The sequence below is a fragment of the Punica granatum genome, chromosome 3, assembly GCF_007655135.1.
Source record: "Punica granatum isolate Tunisia-2019 chromosome 3, ASM765513v2, whole genome shotgun sequence".
Lineage (NCBI taxonomy): Eukaryota > Viridiplantae > Streptophyta > Magnoliopsida > Myrtales > Lythraceae > Punica > Punica granatum.
The window spans coordinates 9,201,162-9,220,759 of NC_045129.1; the positions used below are offsets into that span (position 1 = coordinate 9,201,162).

The 19,598-nt window shown below is 34.2% G+C and overlaps 1 protein-coding gene across 1 annotated transcript; it reads right to left on the reverse strand.

Annotated features, from left to right (window-relative positions):
• Window positions 1-13,935: 13,935 nt before the first annotated feature.
• On the reverse strand, window positions 13,936-14,899 carry LOC116199119 (basic leucine zipper 4). The gene has a single exon (XM_031529411.1). It carries the CDS (start codon window positions 14,772-14,774, stop codon window positions 14,184-14,186), a length of 591 nt encoding a protein of 196 aa, XP_031385271.1. The 5' UTR covers window positions 14,775-14,899; the 3' UTR covers window positions 13,936-14,183.
• Between the last annotated feature and the right edge of the window lie 4,699 nt (window positions 14,900-19,598).

Consider the following 19,598-nt stretch of genomic DNA (forward strand, 5'->3'; position numbering starts at 1 on the left):
CTAATTGTCGTGCTTTCCACAATGTAGATTTGTAATATTCTGCATATTAAATTTTGGAAGTTATGCTTACAGAATACGAGAACAGCCTAATATACTATATTACCATGGTAAGATTATTTTCAATAATTTATTAGTGAAGATATCAAGAGACTCTTAAGTTATTTATTGACCGAGATTATTTTTTATTATAAGAGAGGTTCGTAGGTTTAGTATGATGAAATGAAAATCCTAATAACTTAAAGAACTACGAGTAGTCTCACTGTCTATCAAAACTAAAACCTCTTAATTGGTAGGAGAGAGCGCGCGTTATAGCGGATTGACTGAAATTATTGTTGATATTGACTTGCCCTAGCCATGAAATGTATTGGTGAAGAATTTATGCGCAGAATTAAGAATTCTAACCTACCACTTAATTAAGACTAAGGAACTGATTTTCCTTTTTTTGGTCTAATGCTCCTAATTTTTGCCTTACGATCTTTCATACATTTTCTTCACCTAGTCATGGTATCGCGTATTTTACTAATGATAACTAATACGATTCATGTACACTAAACGAATAATACATGGAAAAGACAGGATTTGAATTAGTATCACATGGTAGAATTAACATTTAATGAAATGAATTCGTGAATTCTTTTTACCAACGTAGATTGATTGAGGTGGTTCGACGTCTGTTCCTCTTAATAAGTAAGATCTCATGTTTGAGTTCTGTGAATGGTTGAGAGAGTTTTCCCTTTAATGGTTCGACTCCGGTTGAGCCTAAGATTAATTGAGTCTCATTGGACTTAAGGATATAGGGGCAATGTACACTCAAAAAAAAAAAAGGAATATTTCTTCTCAATTTATAATGGAGACTAATGTAGTGCAAAAGAAGCCGTGATGAGGTCCATTTATTTCTTGGGTTGCCGTTTCTAATTTCCTATCAATTATTCATGAATATCCTTTGCCTCTATGGAAATTAAACGGCGAAGAAAATTCAGCCACACAAGAACATCTCCTCCTTTTTCCCTATCCCTTCATAATTCAGACACATATGTCATCCACTTCACCTACAAAGAAGCTATTTCTAATTCATCGAATCACATCGCAATCCAACAATTTGAATTCACCGATTTCATGTTATATAGTATATAAAGTGTATTTATATCAAAACTCTCAAAGAGTGTGACGTAACTGATTAATTCTGCTTATAGTTTTGATTTAAATGAACAAGAAAACAAGCCTAATTAATCATGCAGATGAATGCATGTCCTAGCTAGTAACTGTTTCCATATCGCCCTTTCCAACTACCAATGACTTGTTACCAGTTTATTGTTAACATGTCCGATATAACTCATGTATTTCGTACGTTAACGGATGCTGATCTATACTGAAACTCGGAGCTCGGGATTCATTACTGAATCACGTATATAGCCTAATTATAGAATTTTCAAGAAAACGAGCCTTCCCATATCAATTAATGTTTGTTCCGTAACAGGAAGGATACAGTGAGTTGTCATATATCGTTGGGTATGGTCTACGCATTAAATATTTGTGCATGACCCTTAACAACCCTATCCCCTAATTTTTTAGAGAAATACATGCACGCCCACGTACATGCACGATTATTTTCAAATTGGTCCATAATTATTCATGATCCGATCCTTTGAATATATATAGATGTGTGTGCGTGCATGTAACCAAAGCTTCTTTCTCCTTCTTCTTCACGCATCGGTTGCTTCTCCTTTGCGAAAATTTTCCGTTGGACAGTGCCTATTGCATGAAATCTTGGTCTTCCCATTCATGAAACCCTAGCTTCTTATATAAAATCATACAATCCTTTTCTCTCATCGTATCCCCCTCCAAGAATGAGCCATAGGAAGGTCTACTCTCATGGAAGCATCCCCTTCTCGTGGGAAGACAGCCCTGGTGTCCGAAAACCAGCGACACCGGGACACGACGTCCAGCCGTACCTGGTCACGCCACCATCATCAGATGCCATCGACACCGTGGTGTCTAAAATTCTTCCCGCTAGCCCTCTAGCTCAGAAGTATGCGATCCCGCCTCCGCCTCGCATGTTGGGTGCGCTACCGAGGAGGACCAACTCAGGAAAGGGGTTCTGGGGTCGGGAGGCAGATCCGTTCCTCACGGCCTACAAGGAGTGCACGAAGGATGCCGGGACCATGGCCAAATGCTCCGGTCAGATCAAGAAGGTGAATTCGAAGTTTGGGTTGAGGAAGCTCTCTTGCAAGAGTTCGTGTGATGTTAGGGAAGACAACTTTATGAGCTTATCGCAACTTCCTCCTCTTCCTAGAGATAGAACGGCCAGAACAATTAGGTGATCAATAGCTAAAGTTTGTGTAGAGGAATTTGCTGGAATTATGTAATTAGCTTTATGGCATTGTGTTAATTTTCTAACTTAAAAGCTTAAAAGACATATATAATATAATAACTCCATATATTATCACTATATACCGAATATTAATCAAATTCTATTAATATGTTTGTTGATAATCCATGATCAGGTTCCTTTTGCAGTACTTCTCCTCAGCGGGAGTCGAATCCTCGCTGCCTTGTTACTGAGCATTTCGGAGAAATTATATATATGGTAGAGATAATTAATTCGTTTCCATTACTTAGTGAATTTCACCTCTAGTTAAAAATTATCCTTCTATACTTCCTTATCTACAATATGATCGTGATTCATACCACTTCTCTGAAATTGTTTCTCGATCAATACCCTTTCTCTTTTATTTTATTTTTTTCAGATTTTTCTCAGGACTATATGCTTACTTGAGATCCGATCATTCGGCTAGAACTTGTTTGAGTCGAATCATGTATGGATGCGGACCAGGCTTTATTTTGGTCGAAAATTCTATTCCGGTCTTGATCTCGGCCTTAGACTGGGCTGATCTGATGCTTAGCATAGTTCATAGCTGCCCCATAAACAACTCGGCCGAGAATGCCTATTTTAATTATTTGATGGGTACTTGGAATTCATGCTTGAGCCTTGCTGGGCTCAACGGAAAATGTTTGCATCAAACATCGAATACTGAATCCAGGATGGGCCCAAGGAAAGGACCAGGCCCAATCAGGGATGGAGCCAGAAATTTCTTCTCGGGAGAGAGGCAGCATATAAAATACTATCGAAGTAATATATAATAGGGAAAATAACATCGCACAATACAGTTTTTTGAATTTTTTCATGCTGTAGCACAAATTCAAATCATTTCCTTGTACAACACGAATTTTTTTTTTGCACCACACAGCACACTGTTGGTTTTTGGACAGAGTGCTGATGTGACGACTTTTCCTGTGATACTTTTGCATAAAATATAATTTTGGAGACCTAAATTTAATTAAATAAAATATAAAATTATCAAAAAAAGAAAAGGAAAGAATTGGATTAGAGGTGGTCCAGGCCTCCTTGGTTGACCACCAACCTCTCAATTGGGGTTGTAGGGAACCCCTTGAGGGATCTTGGTTGGCTGGGATTCCCCGAATTGATGGGGTCGGGGGCTCTTTCACTAGGTCGTCAGCCTTGTCTAAGTAGGCTATCAACCCAATTGTGGGGTCAGTCGAGGAGTCCCTACCCCTTCAGATCCCGACGGGACACCAACTGGGGGGTCGGTGGCCCGCGGAGGAGCCTATGACCCCTTCAATTTATGGGATCCCGCTGCCAAGTTCCCCCAAATTAAGGGGGTTGGGGGCTTCCCCGCCGGCCACCGACCCCCATGATCCAACTTTTTTTAAAATATTTTTTAATTAAATTTAGATCTTTTAAGTTATATTTTATGCTAAAATATCTTAGGAAAAGACGCCACGTTAGTATTCCGTCCAATTTTTTATTGAAACCGATGACGTGTTGGGCAGTGCAAAATTTTTTTCGTGCCGTACAATGAAATAATTTTAATTTGTGATGCAGCGTGAAAAAAAAATCAAAAAACCGTGTTGTACAATGCTATTTAGTAGCATTTGGTAATGAGTAGCGGATGATTCTATTTAGTTCCACGAGATGAAGATAAAAGTAATTGAGAGAATTTATTATTAAAAAATTGATTGTAATAATAGTTAAGAAAAAGTATGTGAGAGAATTTATCATGAAATTGAAGAAGAAAATAAAAAAGTAATGATTGTATTATTGAATTGAGAAAAATGCAACGAATTGTTGGAAAGACTTAATATTAAAAAATTAATTTTAATAGTGGTCAAGAAGAAGTATGTGAGAGAGTACATTATTAAATTGAATAAATAAATAAATAAATAATGATTATGTTGTTAAATTGAAGGAAAAGTAAAGTAGAGTTAAATGAAGTATGATTCTTCTCCATAGACAAACAAAGCCATTTCGCTTTTGGTTTTGGAGTTAAATTGTACTCCACTCCACTCAATTATATTTTTTCCTCAATTCAATAACATAATCATTTTTTTGTCTGTTTCTTCAATTTAATAATAAATTTCCACACGTACTTTTTTTCTTAACTATTATTGTAGGTAATTTTTTAATAATAAATTCTACTATCTACTTTTATATATATACTTAATTTTTTTATTTTTTTCTTTGATTTAATAATAAATTTTTACATTTATTTTTTTCTAATTGTTATTACAATCAATTTTTAATAATAAATTTCTTCATTTATTATTACCTATTTTATCCATATAAGGGTAGAATGGAATAGAATAGAAATCATATTTCGAAATTAAACGAAGCCGTACATTGATTCTAACCAGAGAGACACTTGTATTCTTATATTTCTCATCTTCCATCTATTCCAGCTCTGGGATAGTTAAGCTCGACATAGAGACTACAGACGACCCAATTGGGAAGTACTCACCATCATGATCTTAAATTATTTTATTTTTTTGGGTGAATACCATCATGATTTTAGACTGAAAAATTACGATAACTTTTATTGGAGGAGGGTACAACATTTTTCTCACCATATGTTTTCTAATTTTCCTTTATTTTAAGGTCTCCCAGTGATTTGGAAAAGGAGGAAAGAAACAGAGGGAGGACATGCGAGGAATGCTTTTGTAGGGTGAAAAGATACTGGAGATCTAATTAAAATTCGATTCCAAGACTTTTTCTAAAGGCTACGATGTAGCCCTGTGTGTAAGCATGTGAGCTATTCTATATCTATCGATATATGGTCCATCCATGTAATTAAAAAGGGAAGCGCGGTCTCAATCATATGACATGTCCCAATGTTGGACACATCGAAAAAGTTCATCCGTCATATGTACATCAAACGCAGAACGTTTATATATGTATTTACATGCTATTTCTCTATCGAGGCGGAAAGAGGAGAATACAAGATGTTAAATTATTATTATGAACACAGAGTTTTCGTACATCGAATCCATTTTTTAAGATAAAATTGCTATGTCAGTTAGTATGAGATCGTTTTCTTCAATTTTCAATCCCTAATTTGCCTTGTGCTTCTCAGCAATTCTTATAATCTGATCTGAATTGTAATTATTTTGCAATACATTAAGGTAATTACATTTACATAATTAAGGACTTAACTGGTCATCAGCTGATAGAAGAGCTCTATTTGGTTGTTCCCATTCGACACACGTACATATATTATCGATCTTTCAGTAAGGTTCAAAACTCAAAGGATAAATAAGGGTATATAATTAGGAGCATAGGCTAAAAAGAATAGGTTGGGCCCTTTGATATTGCTGAAAGTTTAGATTCCATATAACAAAAAATTAAAAACAATATAATGAATTTATAAGAGATTTAATATTACAATATATCAGCTCAAACTTTTGAAATGAAGATGAGTTTAATTATTTATAGGTTCAGTATTAATTTTACATATACACTTTGGGTGATTATCATTTCACGCGCATAATATCTTTGGCTTGATGTTAGCGTTTTGAATCGACAAAGGGGGCTAGGTCATCTTGATCGATCAGTTGTACGTTTGTATTCTTTTTTAATTTCTCTTTTCAAAATAATTTTGGGTACACTTTTTAAAGGATTTTCAATAGCTGTTAAAATAGATCTGGTGTACAGCGGAACAAAGAACGGTGTACACCAACCATAATCTGTAATCTTCAAGATAAAAAAAAAAATTAGGACACTTGTAGGATCATAATATTAAATTATGGAATTCAATAGTTAAGAATAAAACAACCATTATAATTATTTTTTGGTGCTAATTGCTGTAACGTGACCCTATAATTATTAGGGCTTTCTAACCTATGCCTTAAGGGGATAGGATAAGAACTCATACTTACCATAAACATGTCTATCAAGTTGATAAGGACAAATTATACAAAAAAACTTAAATTTTATAAAACGTCTCAATTTTGTCATAAATTTTGTTTTGTAACAAAACAAATCATAATTTTTTTAAATTGTCTAAAAAATGACATCCGTTATAAATTCCATCAATTTTGCATACATGGACCGTTAACTTTAGATATAAATTAATAAACAAATAAGATATGTTAAATAAAAAAATTCAAATTTTCAAAAAAGTCTCAATTTCATTATAAATTTAGTATGTAATGAAAAAACAATATTGTTTATCAGATGATGTGTAAACTTTGTGGGTCCCGTGAAATTCACGTAGGCAAATAGACCAAACTTAACAGAACGGTAATAGGAGATCAAATCTGAAACGATTATAAATTTAGGTTTTTTTTTTGTGTAATTTGCCCATTTGATAATGAAATTAAAACTTGTATTTTAATGGTAAAAATCTGTTGAACAAAGTTGTAACTTCATTACAAAGCATTAAATAGTGGTCCAATTGTAAATAGCTATCAATTGCCTTGTTATGAATTAGTAAATTTATCTAACTAGAATTTAAATGACTTTATAGAACTCTATACATTTTTACTATGATTAAATTTAAATCTATTAATTTAATATAGTAATCAGATAATTAGGATTAGTGTATTGTTTTAAAAAAACTATAAAATTGCAATAAATTGGTAATTTTATCTTAAAAAACTTAAATTACTTTAGATAACCCATACAATTTTACTATGATTGTAATTAGGGGTTTTTACCTAAAATGACCCATGGTTTATCCGTTTTGTCAAATCTATCATATGCTTTTTTTTTGTCAAATCTATCACATGGTTTATTTTTTGCATCAAATCTATTCCGAAGTTATCTTTTCCGTCGACATCTAACGACCGTGCTAACGTGACACGTGGAGAGATAGTGGGCCACACTTGCCACGTGGACGCCACGTCAGCATGGCCGTTAAATGTCGACGGAAAAAATAACGCCGAAATAGATTTAATGCAAAAAGTAAATCATGGGATAGATTTGACAAAACGGATAAATCATGGGTCATTTTAGGTAAATTCCCCTTGTAATTATAATTAGAGTTTGTTTTGCTTCTACTTCTTATTATATGATTAGAGCATTAACTAGCAGTCCGCAAGAGCAAAACTAGAAAATATTTTAGTTTTTTGAAATTGTGATTTACATTTGACTAGAGGAAACGCACCCGCGCTATGCGCGACAATATAAAAATAAAAAAAGAATATACCAAATAATAGTAATTTACTTAAAAATAACAATTATATTAACAATAAAATTATTATTATATTATAAATTAAAAAATAAACAATGGTTTCAATAATAATTTTTTAAAATAGCGAACGTGAAGTGAGAGGAGAGATGAGAGAGAGAGAGGAGAGGAGATGAGAGAAAAAATAGGAAGTGAGAGTGAGTAGTGGGTAGTTTTTTATAGGGGTGATCAGTTCCGAACCCTACCCTGTAAGGGACCGGTTCCAAGATATTGGAACCGGACCCTACCCTGTTGAATCACGGAACCGGAACCAACCCTGTTGAATCACGGAATCGGAACCAACCCTGTTGAATCATGAAACCGGAACCTGCCCGGAACCTATATTATACCACAAGTTTCGAGTACCTTATTGGAACTTGTAAATTTTTTTGTTCCGGCTTGAAATCTACTCGATTCATGTAAGAAAGGGGATTCCTAATTGTGCATATGGTACTCCATGAAGAAATTAACGATCGCTACTCATTTTCTTATCATACAAAGCCATTTGCAAGTTCTCATCAATGCCCGAACTTCAACGAACCAAATGAGTGAATTCTACATGACGGTATCACAGTCTACTACCTAATCATGCAAAGCCATTTGCAACTTACTCGAACTGCACTTTTTACAGCACCTATTTGAAAACCAATTCACTTGCATCAATTTTTCGAAGTTGTGGAGTAAAATCGAGACCTTTCACCATGAAATTTCATCTCTGCTATTCTAATCACATCCACATATATCACATTCTATTTATAGAATGTCCACGTTGAAAAAATTTGGGGCATTCTACAAAGCAAGCAGCTCAAATGCAGGGGCAGTTCTTCCGGTTTTCATAGAAAAATCAAAATTAAACAAAGGGAAGGTATTGAAGGATGCGAACCTGATGGTGTTGTCGGTCCTCATGCGGATCCAGTGTGGGATCGGCCTATTCTGCCTCATCTTCTTCGCCAGCTTTTTCTTGATCCTGAACGTCTTGTGCGACAACTGCACAAACCAAAAGCATATACTTTATACTTCTATTTCCAGTAGATGGGATCACAAACACTCCTTCAATCAAACCAACTGGGTCAGCAGAGGAGTCCAGAAAGAGTTGGAGATAAGAAAGGAGGCAAAATCTCACCGGGAAAGGGAGCTTCAAGGAGAGTCGAAGCCGGAGAGTCGGAAACAAGAGGCAAGCGACGAAGAGGAGCTGCAGTGGAGTACAAATCCGATATAGGGTTTTGACATTATAGACTAACATAGGCTATTTGATGGAGAGTCCAGAGGAGACTCTCATCGGGAAAGAGAGCTTGAAGGAGAGTCGGAGACGAGAGCGACGGAGAGGAGCCGGAGTGGAGAGTCGGAAACAAGAGCGACGGAAAGGAGGCAGAACAGAAGCTCACCGGGAAATGAGATCACGAGCACACTTGGAGACGAGAGGCGAGCGATGTAGAGGAGCTAGAGTGGAGAGTCGGAGATGAGAGGCGAGCGACGGAGAGGAGCTAGAGTGGAAAGTCGAGACGAAAGGCGATTTGGGTTACAAAGTTACAGACGAAAGGCGATTTGGGTTCCTGTTTTCTAGACTCCTGCTTGAGACTGAGATTAACTTTACATTTTTTTTTTTGGTAATTACCATCCGATTTCGGATATCGGTTCCGATTCCAGTTCTGAGTACCCTGTAGGTTAGAATCGGAATCGGAACTGAATGTCACAGGTTCCTTATTTTGATATCTGGATCCTACTCTATTTTCAATACGAGCTACCCGGACCCTACCCTAACGGGTAGTTTTCGATCGGTTCCGGGTATACCTGATATCCGTGCACACCCCTAGTTTTTTAGGTAATTTTACCATTTTAACTCAAAATTGATGGTTCTTGTTAATTAAAGCATATTTTTCGTGGGCAAATTTGAAAAGTGAAAGTTAGACAAAAAGAGTACGCTCTCCCTTTATAATAGTATAGATATCAATACAGATAAATGTAATATTTTTACGTGCTCTATTCATCTGCATGGGATGTTGCTTGCATGTCATTTATGTTCTTCCTATTATTAGAAATGGTTAATTTGCAGAAGAAATTTGAGGGCGATGAAAAAAAAGAGTCGGGGGAAGAAAAAATAAGAAAAAAAGAAAAAAAATACAGCAGGAAGATAAAAGGGAGAGAACGTGCGCGAAAATTGAGAAGATAGAAAAAGCGAGAGACAATAGAGAGAAAGTATAAAAGGTGGACACGTGTCATCAAGTGCAACTGATAAGTGAAAAAATTGACAATCGAATAGACAATTTTGTTCTCAAAGATTATCTAATATATTTTTGTTTAACTAAGATCGAGGATTATTTTGGACTTTTCTTGGACTTTGTAACTGCATGGGGCACCAAAGGTTTTCTATATGTAGTAGAATAGATAAATATCATCATCGTCATATAAATAGGATTTGAATAAATAAAATATAATAGAGTGATTTTTTCAGTGATAATATATAGTATATTCATTTTTTACCTTAGATGTTGAATTTATTTATTTCTTTTATAACTATTTTCTGTCTTATTTTAATTTTGATGCTAACTAATCAAAAGATGCAATTAGTCCAACATTGAAAAAAGAAAACCCATAAGAAACATCTACATATAAAGGCATTTAACTATATTAAAAATAGTTTTAAAGAGAGTAATTTCCCTCCAATAAATAGAAATCTTTATTATTTCGTTTAAATATCCATTACCTTTTATTCATTTAAATTGAATGATTTTTTTTTCATCAATTAATATTAAAGAGAATCAAAGTGAAACTTACTGTATAAGCCTCAAGATCATGGTAAGGTACACATTCTTCTTATTCTTTCTTGCAGAAGCCTCTTCGTTAGAAAATGGCCTATAAGTAGCTCCATCATTTTCGTTATTCTACCATATGCTCTAAGTCTGTACGTTTAGCTTGTTGACTATTGTGCATAATTTTTACAAAGGTAATATTTAGAGATGCTATTCTTATTGCAATCAAAAGAGGGTATAACGTAGTAACACATACCCTCACCTCTTGAACTAGAGGTTGCCGATTCGATACATAATGAGACGACTCGTACCCCTTTATTAGTTATTAAGGATTTTTCTTTCATTATATTATATCAGGTCATGTAACTCCTTTGCAACTGAAAAAAAAAACTATTGGTATATTTCTAGTTCCACGTAAATAGTGAACAATTACAATTCAATTTTATTAGTGAATATTATTATGGTATTTTTATAGAAAAAAGCTATTATATTTTCCTATTATAACGATTTTAAAATACAAATACTATCAAGCAATCCATTTCATTCTCTCAATATTTTATTTTACAACATATATATGCTATTTATGTATATCTCTCCCCCGCATGATTTTACCAAAAATCCTAGATCATGATATCCTTAGACAATATTTTAATTAAGAGAAAATGTTGGTATACATCTTAACAATACTAATTTTTTTTAATATATAGCCATGCTTAAATTATCATTATTAGAGTTTTTAATCTTTTTTACACAAATTAATCCGTGCATTGGACGAGACAGAAAAGCTAAAACATATAATCAAAGTAGAATTGGTATACTAAATATGCATTACTTATTTTCCAATTTATTATTATATATTATATTTATGAATGAAAATGAAAAATGACTTCTAATATGAATATTTGATTAAGAATATTTGAAATTTACACTCAATAAATCATAGAAACAAAAAGAAATTACAATTTGATAATTTAATCAATAAAAAAGTAAAATTAGTTGCTTAAGTAATCGGAAATCATAAATTACCAAAGCAGTTGAATCTGAAAGTAAAAGTGGGATCTATTATGATGATTTAAACAATTATACTATTCATTAACATATGTTGTATTTATAAAATATATTTTTTAATTAAAAGATAAATAAAATATATAAATATATATGTTCGCAATGTTTAAATCAAATGATCACTCGATAGAGAATTTATATTATTAATGTTTTCTGAAAACATCATGATTGTCAAGCAATTATAGTTTATCTTAAAAAAAATCAAAAGTTTTTGTAACAATATTCAATTTGCATTCTCTTTCATTAACTATATAGTAATCCCGGTAAATTGTTATCGGGCATATAGCAAAAGGTGAAGTAGTTACAACATGTCTCAATGATATTAGAAGATTATGTGTTATTAAAAATTTTATATGAACCATTCACTTGATTTTCATATATATATATAAGCAAGCAGACAAATTATTCTACCAATTTGAATAGCCACGGATTAACAATCATATAAAAGCATTCCCCTTATCTAGATATATTTGTACTAAGTCAGAAAAGGTATATATACATATATATATAAGAATAAATGCAGCATCTGTGAACAATATTTAAAAAAAACATTATATAAGAATTAAATAGCTAGATAAACAATCCAAAAATAATATGACAATTTAATAAGTTTTCATAATTATCTGTAGGCCTTACACTTATTGATTGTACACAAATGTAAGTAAGTCGCACCTTACTGAAATGGAAAAAAAAAAATTACAAGTTTCATATCATCGCCAGAAAATAGCCTCATGTACCAAACTAATTGGCCAAATTTAGAAAAAAAATGCACCAAAGTATGGGAATAGGAGAAACATATATGTTTCACATATGAAATCACCCTCAAGCTTATCTCTAGTCATCTATTGTATAACAGATATCTATTTTCTCATATTTTCGCCAGGAAGTATCTATTTAGTTTGCAGTATAAAAGAAAAAACTACAAATATCGTAGAATTGGTTGCCAGACTCACATGTTCGGTATAGTGCCAAGAGCAGTGCCCGAGGGCGATACAGAAATCCTAGCTTGAGGCTAGCTAGTTATATATAGAGAGTGTGCGTTTAAGAGCACATGGCACATGATGGTAGCTTGTAAAATACCACACGTTGTCACATGAAAGCGGATGTTGAGAATTGTTTGCCCTAAATCGGAAGACAAAAAGGACAAATATATTAGGCTATATGATAATTCGGATTTAATCTTTGGGGTCTTAATTGGTAATCTTTAATTGCTTAATAAAACTGTGGGTCATGAAGGGTTATGAAGGGGTTTTAGAGATTTAAAGTGCGTTTGGAAACAGAGTTTGATTTTGATTTTGATTTTGATTCTGGAAAAGGACAAATAAGATTGTATTATAAATTTGACTTGGAAAACGTGTGTTTTTGTTGTGTAATGGGTAGAGTTAAAATCAAAATCATGATTCTAAAATTAAACTCCGTTCCCAAACGGAGCCTTAAACCTCCATAACCCTCGGTCTAAACAATCCACCAATGGCAAAAGATAAAGGAAAATTGGGCTACTTGTGGAAGCGGGATGCTAATTTGATGTATGAATTGAATTTCATTTTTACGTTGATATATATCCAATTCAAGACAATTGATGGGATCTGATTAATTTCATAAGATTTACAAATGAAGAAGAATTATACGACTTATTCCTAGAATATGTCTAATCTCATATGTGTAGGTCAAATATTCTTCTCTAGACTAATCCAATATAGGATGCCCTGTTCGATTAGATTTTATAATTTTGGACACAGAAGACAGGCTCTGGTAAGATGCAAAATTTGACCGTAATCTATTTACTGATCTCGACTATATATGTAAATCATATAGGATTTGCGTCCTCATCATAACCTGCCTGAACTATACCCTCCAAATGAATATATATATTTTTTCAATTATAATGGAATAGAAATTCTAATAACTAAAAATGGCATAGATAATCTCACTATAAGAATCGAATTGGTAACCTTTTAACTGACAGGCGATGCACGCTTTAAATGAATATTTTGATATAATTAAAGGGATATTAACTTGACTGGATATTAACTTCTCTTCTATGGACCATAAGATCTTATACTAAATGAGATATCCAAAATCATTTGAAATCGATCGTACGAGTCACGATGCAGGAGTAACTATCACTGAAAAGATGATCGAATTTCGGCCCATCTAGCCTGTGAAAAGTCATCAGTGACACTGCATTAACGACAATGGAATGCTCCTTACGGTCACCATCTTCTTTTGTACCTAAACCCAGTTCATACAATCAAGTGAAGCCAAAGTGAAACTATTGGTGGTACAATGACCTTCATCATGTAATATATTTATGTGCAATATTTGTCCATATATGTGTAATTTATCAGTAGGTGCACGCGATTTGTGAGCTTTAGTGCAACAACTAATTACGAAATAAATTACAACGGCTTCACTTTGCATTTTTCTGGCACTTTAGTGACATAAGATTTCAATCAATTATTTATAAAATGTTCACTGATGTACATGACAGGAAAAGAATACCTGATGAAATCATAATCAAATGAAAGTGGAGACTATACGACATGTTTTGATAAAGCACCAAACATATAACAAAAGCAGTAAAAGTACTTTAGACATCATAGACGACATTTATATGTAATAATTTGGTACAAAAATATAATTTCCGACCCACTATTCACCAAAAAAGCCACTATTTCCGAAAATAACCTAAATCTCCACCGAAGCAGCTTTGCTTATAAATACATACATATATATATATATATATACATATATGTATATCTATATATATCTTAAAGACATAGATGCTCCTCTTATAATGGCTGGCCGGCTCTTTAGAATGAAATTAATGAGCTTATTATTCTCCTTAAATTAATTCCGTGACTAATGGAGCGATCAATTGTTCAGGTGCGAAGGGTGTAACGTTATTGCACGGCCAAGTAGAAGAGGACTGCGGCAGCTGTCTCGCCTGGACAACATTTTTCATTTCCAATAGGTTTAGCCGGAGAAAAGTGTGCTCGGCATAAAGTTGATCATTTTCCGTCTGCAGAAGGTGGCTCTGATGGGAGATCACTTGCAGCCGACTTGTGAGTTCCCGGTTCAAGATTCTAAGTCGGTTCACCTCGTTTCTTAGGTTATCGTGATGCTGTTGCTTACGCATCCTTGACCGCCTGGCAGACTCCCGGTTCGATGCCATCCGCCTCCTCTTACGTTCGTCCACCACCGGCTTCTTGGACCTATTAGGGCGGTCGCTGGAGTCACTGGTGCAGTGACTGGCTGGCCTAGGGTTTTGGCTGTCCGGGCTGAGGGGACTTGACACAATAGGTTCGGGGGACTGGAGGATTGGTCCGGAGTGAATGTCCGAACAAATCCATGGAGCAAACCTGGTTTCGAAGGAAGGAAACGGGCTTCCTGGGGTGGAATCGGGCAAGGTAACGGCCGGGTAAGTGGACAACATTGCTCGGAAAATTCTTGTAGGCGAGGGAAAATAGGAAGGGGAGGAACAGGGAAGAAATGCAGTATTAGGGGCACATATTTATGGGCAAGCGAAGTGGTAGTGATGGGACCCACATGAAAATGCAAAACCACACAAATGTGACTCTCTCTTCCGAAATCTTGTATGATTTTTTTTCTTTTCCTTCTTCATTATAACAAGAAAAACCCGTGAATCTTAAAAAATAGGTTATAACATATGGGTATAATTCTTTATTTCAAGTCGAGGATAAGTGCTATTATATTGTACTATACTAGAGTTTTATCCACGCGTATCGCGTGGTGAATTTTATAGAATTTTTATTTGTGCCTCATAGCATGATTGACCTACAATCGGACTACATGCAGTAAAATGTTAAGTTTTAATTGATATTTATAAAAATTGCATGATTTAGAATTCATAAAATTAAAAAAGGTTAAAATTAAAAAAATAAAGAAAAGGAAAATATATAAAGAGTTACGGGAGAGGAAGTAATGGGCAGAGAGAGGAGGGAAAGTTGAGAAGATATTAGGTGAGTAATACACAGTTAAATGACAGTGTAAAACTTCACTTTCGAATGACACATGTAAAATAAGAAAGAGAGATTTGTTTAGTGAGACACTTATTATTCGGCGTTGGAGTTTTTCAAGGCTATTTAGTTGTGTATTACTCATTCAATATTTTATAGAGAAAAAAGAGCGTGTTCAAAATTTGAGAAATTTTATCATTTTATCCCATATTTTTTTTGATGATCCTTTTACTCCTGTATTAATTAATGTGTTTTATTTTTCTTCAATATAATTAAAGATAATTAGAACAATTTGGTAAAATCATATAAAAAGTAACTGTGGGGATATCAAATTGTCTCTTTATATCGTAGTATAGATAGATATAGAGGTAAATAAATATTCATTTCTATTGCTTACTCCTTTTGCGAATAATAATGCTAATCAAATGCCTTGGGTATGTGGTTAATTTTAACTAGGAAACGCACATGTCGTCCTTATGTGAGATATAATTTTACGTATTTTCTTACCACGAGATTGTTCTTGATGACCGAAATTTTGTGTATATAATTAGATCGTATGTATTAATTTACATAATTAATTTTCTTGATTAATTATGAATCTTTTTCCATGCATTTTGGTGCACCAGTAATAACTTCCCACACATGCATGCAAAATGACCTATGTGATGCGCCATGGCCCACCTATCTCCAAAGGTCGGGGTTCACCCTAGAAATTACTTTTCCAAAAGTATATAATGGGGTCCATATATGAAACATAAAAGATTGTCCTTAAAGCTTAATCATGAAGAAATTAATTAAAGAGAAAAAAGGGGTTGTGGGTGTAATAACAAGTGTCTTCTTCTTATGGGCACTTCGTACGTCTACAAGCTGAAGAGGGCAACCTTTAGTTTTTGGTTCTTTATTATAGTCTGCCGGCAGGTCATGACTTGGGATTGGTTTGATGAAATTCGAATAATATATTTAAACTCAGTTTATCTTTTGATTAGCTTGGACTAAGACTGCCATTTTGGATCCGAAAATAATCACTATGGTTTGTTAACTAAGAAGACGACTGAGAGAAAGGAATTTTCAGGCGGAAAAGAAAAACTCGGATGTGATTAGTAAGTGGAATTTGCCCCACTCATTTCGAGTTTACTGACGGATTTCATTGATAAATTTCTTTACGATATATTTTCATGAGATTTACTGACACCCATTGTGAAGTTTTATCACACATACCATTTCCTTTTCTTTCTTTTTTGAATGAACGAACATGTCTATTTTTGTAACGAGTAACTAACGAAGCAAGACCTTCAAAGTTGTTCCATTGAAATGGTTCGCATGAGGCCGACAGGCTAAAGCTTTTGAGGTACACATATATGCCCCAAAACATGGGTCTAATCAAAGGATGCTTACTGGCCTTTCGTTTTTGGATTAATTATTGAGAAAAATACAACATTTACATGTTTTTGGATTAATTATTGAGAAAAATACAACATTTACATTTTTTAAATATAACACGACCTTTAAAAAATAATATAAAAATGCACAATTTTTACATTTTTTCTTAAATATAGCACATAAATGCAAGACTTTTAGATTTAGCTACGATTCCTAGTACATCGACAATTATTCGTCAAATGTAATGATGATAGCTAACGGCGCCTCGTGGCACAACATGATTGGACTAGTGGATTCCATGTATTTTTATTTTATTAAAAATAAAAAATAAACAAAATTCTAAAAAAAAGAGAGAGATGAGCAGTTTGTAGATTGCAGGGGCACAATCGAGACCGTTATCGCCGAAATGAAAAAGCCCTCAATTTTGAGCTCTTTCGGGCGCCCTGATTGTTGCCACCACCGACATAATTGGGGTATTGCTGCGGCCGACGATCCCAATTGGGAGACGGTAGCCACCGACGTAGACATCACCATTGGCCCCCTCCCCCTTTCCCCTTATTAAATCGAATCCCCCTTTCTTTTCTTTTGATTGTTTTAAATTTTTTAATTAGATAAAAACCTGTGAGATTTACTCGTCCAATTGTGTTGTACCACGTAGCATTGTTAGCTCCACATTAACCCTTATCGTTACAATTTGCTGGAATAATTAATGTCGTGCTAGATGCGCCACTAAACTTAAAGATCGTGCCTTTTATAGTACTTTTTAAAAGGTCGTGCACGTGCTATATTTTAAAAAAAATACACAGGCCGTATCTTTCTGTACTACTCTAAAAAAAATGCAAAAGTCATGTATTTTTATACTATTTTTCAAAGGTCGTATTATGTTTAGAGAAAAAAAAAGTATAAATATTGTATTTTTTTAAGTGATTAATCATTCTTTTTTTTTTCTGCCACTTATCTCTTTCTATTAAAAAAAAAAAACCTCAAAAGGTTGTTGGGGGGGGGGGGGGGGGGGGGGGGGGGGGGGGGGGGGGGGGTGGGGAGTACAAGACGAACTTACTTAGATATATGTCATGATCCTAGCGAGCATCCCTTTTTCACTGTTTCACGTAGGTTGCGAATCTGCTAATAGTTCATCTTGAAGTATGACATTACCGTATACATAGTTGCCGTATGCTAATAGTTCAGCTCGAACTATGACATTACTGTCGCCGTATGTTAATAGTTCAATTCGAACTATGACATTACTGGGTAAAGAAGCTCCAAAACATCGCAATCCCGCATTCCTTTTCCAATAAACACATGCTTTCAGGAAGGGACTCAGAATTTAGATTTAGGGAGAACTCTTTAAGGGGCAAATAGAATAGTAGTTTTCATAAGTTAAGGGGTGAGTATAAAAATTTTTGTTAAAAATTGAATAATAATACGTAAATTTTCTTTCGGCGTCGAAAATTTAACGGGCGACTGTTCCCTCTGTCCATCCTTGCATGCAACATGAGTTTTGCATATTGAATAAGATTGATCCCACTAATTACTCGTTCATAGATTTTTTCCTTTCTCACTTGTAGAGGAAAATAATTTCATACATTTTGAACTCTTGCAAATATAGTTTTGTCTTGTTGATACCTCAGATACAAAAGCTGGAAATGCAACCAGCAAAAGCCTAGCCTAACCATTTGTTCTTCTGCTCCATCTTCTGCGCTGCAACTCTAATTATATTCTTACAAATAATAATAATAATGATGATGATGATTTTCTTGCCTTTTTACTACTTCATCCACATTTTACCGGCCCCATAATAATTGATTTCTAAACTGTCCAATATTTATTCTTTTACCCTCCATTTTGAATGGAGGGAAACGAAGGAAATTTAAAAAAAAGAGAAGTGAGAGAAAGTTGTATGACAACTGTTGAAAAATTTATACAACTTTTCCTCCATTCTCTCCATTTCCTTCCCTTTCCCTTATATCCAAACAAATCTAATCTGTACAACTGGTCATTGATTCATAACCTACTCTCTTTAGCTCTTCTCTTGTCATCATAAAAACCTTCAGCTTATTCTTTTTTTTTTTAATAACGAAACGGCATTCCCAAACTTATTCGATAGATGGTAAATTACTTAGGTGTTTCAGTAAAATCTAAAATTTTAAAAAAAACCGTTATTTACTATGAGATATATATATCTACATGATATTATATATCGAAACAAAATGAAAAATGAGGGAAAAGGAAAGAATTGATCCCATCCAAGAGAGAAGAAACGAATCTTAATGACTAACTAGCTAGCTAGCCTTCCCCCTTGTCTAAAAAAAAAGCAATCTCCAACAAATAAGGAATAAAAGAAAAAGGAAAAAAAAAAGCCATGGAAAGTAGTGATCGATCATGAAATACCCTTCTAATTCATGAGACAAATCTTTGTAGATTATGGAATAAATTTTTGGAATTCTTGGGTGAGAATTTTCTCGACAGAGAGAAGTAAAGGGGCATGCACTACTAAAAACATCCTATTACCGAGGGGCAAAATCACTAGAAATTCATCGATTCCGTACACTTATCAACGTTTTTTCGATGGGATATCCCCTCGATAAAATTGCCCTCAATAATTTTTTTTTGAGGCATTATTGAGGAAATTTTCCTCAGCACCGGTACCGAGGAAAATTTCCTCGATAATCTTAAAGAACATTTCCTAGAAAAATCCTCGATACTTTCAAGGTGATGCGGCAAAAGACGTGCCAAATCGGTACCTCAAAAAAAAAAGATTCTGACGACCCTATATTAAGGGAAACAGCCTCCGAAGCACAACTCATTGCCTTTGGTTGTGAAAAGACGAAATTTAGACCGAATTCTATCATTTAGGGTCTCAAACGAGTATTTTTATGTTATTTGGGTGTTTTAACAAT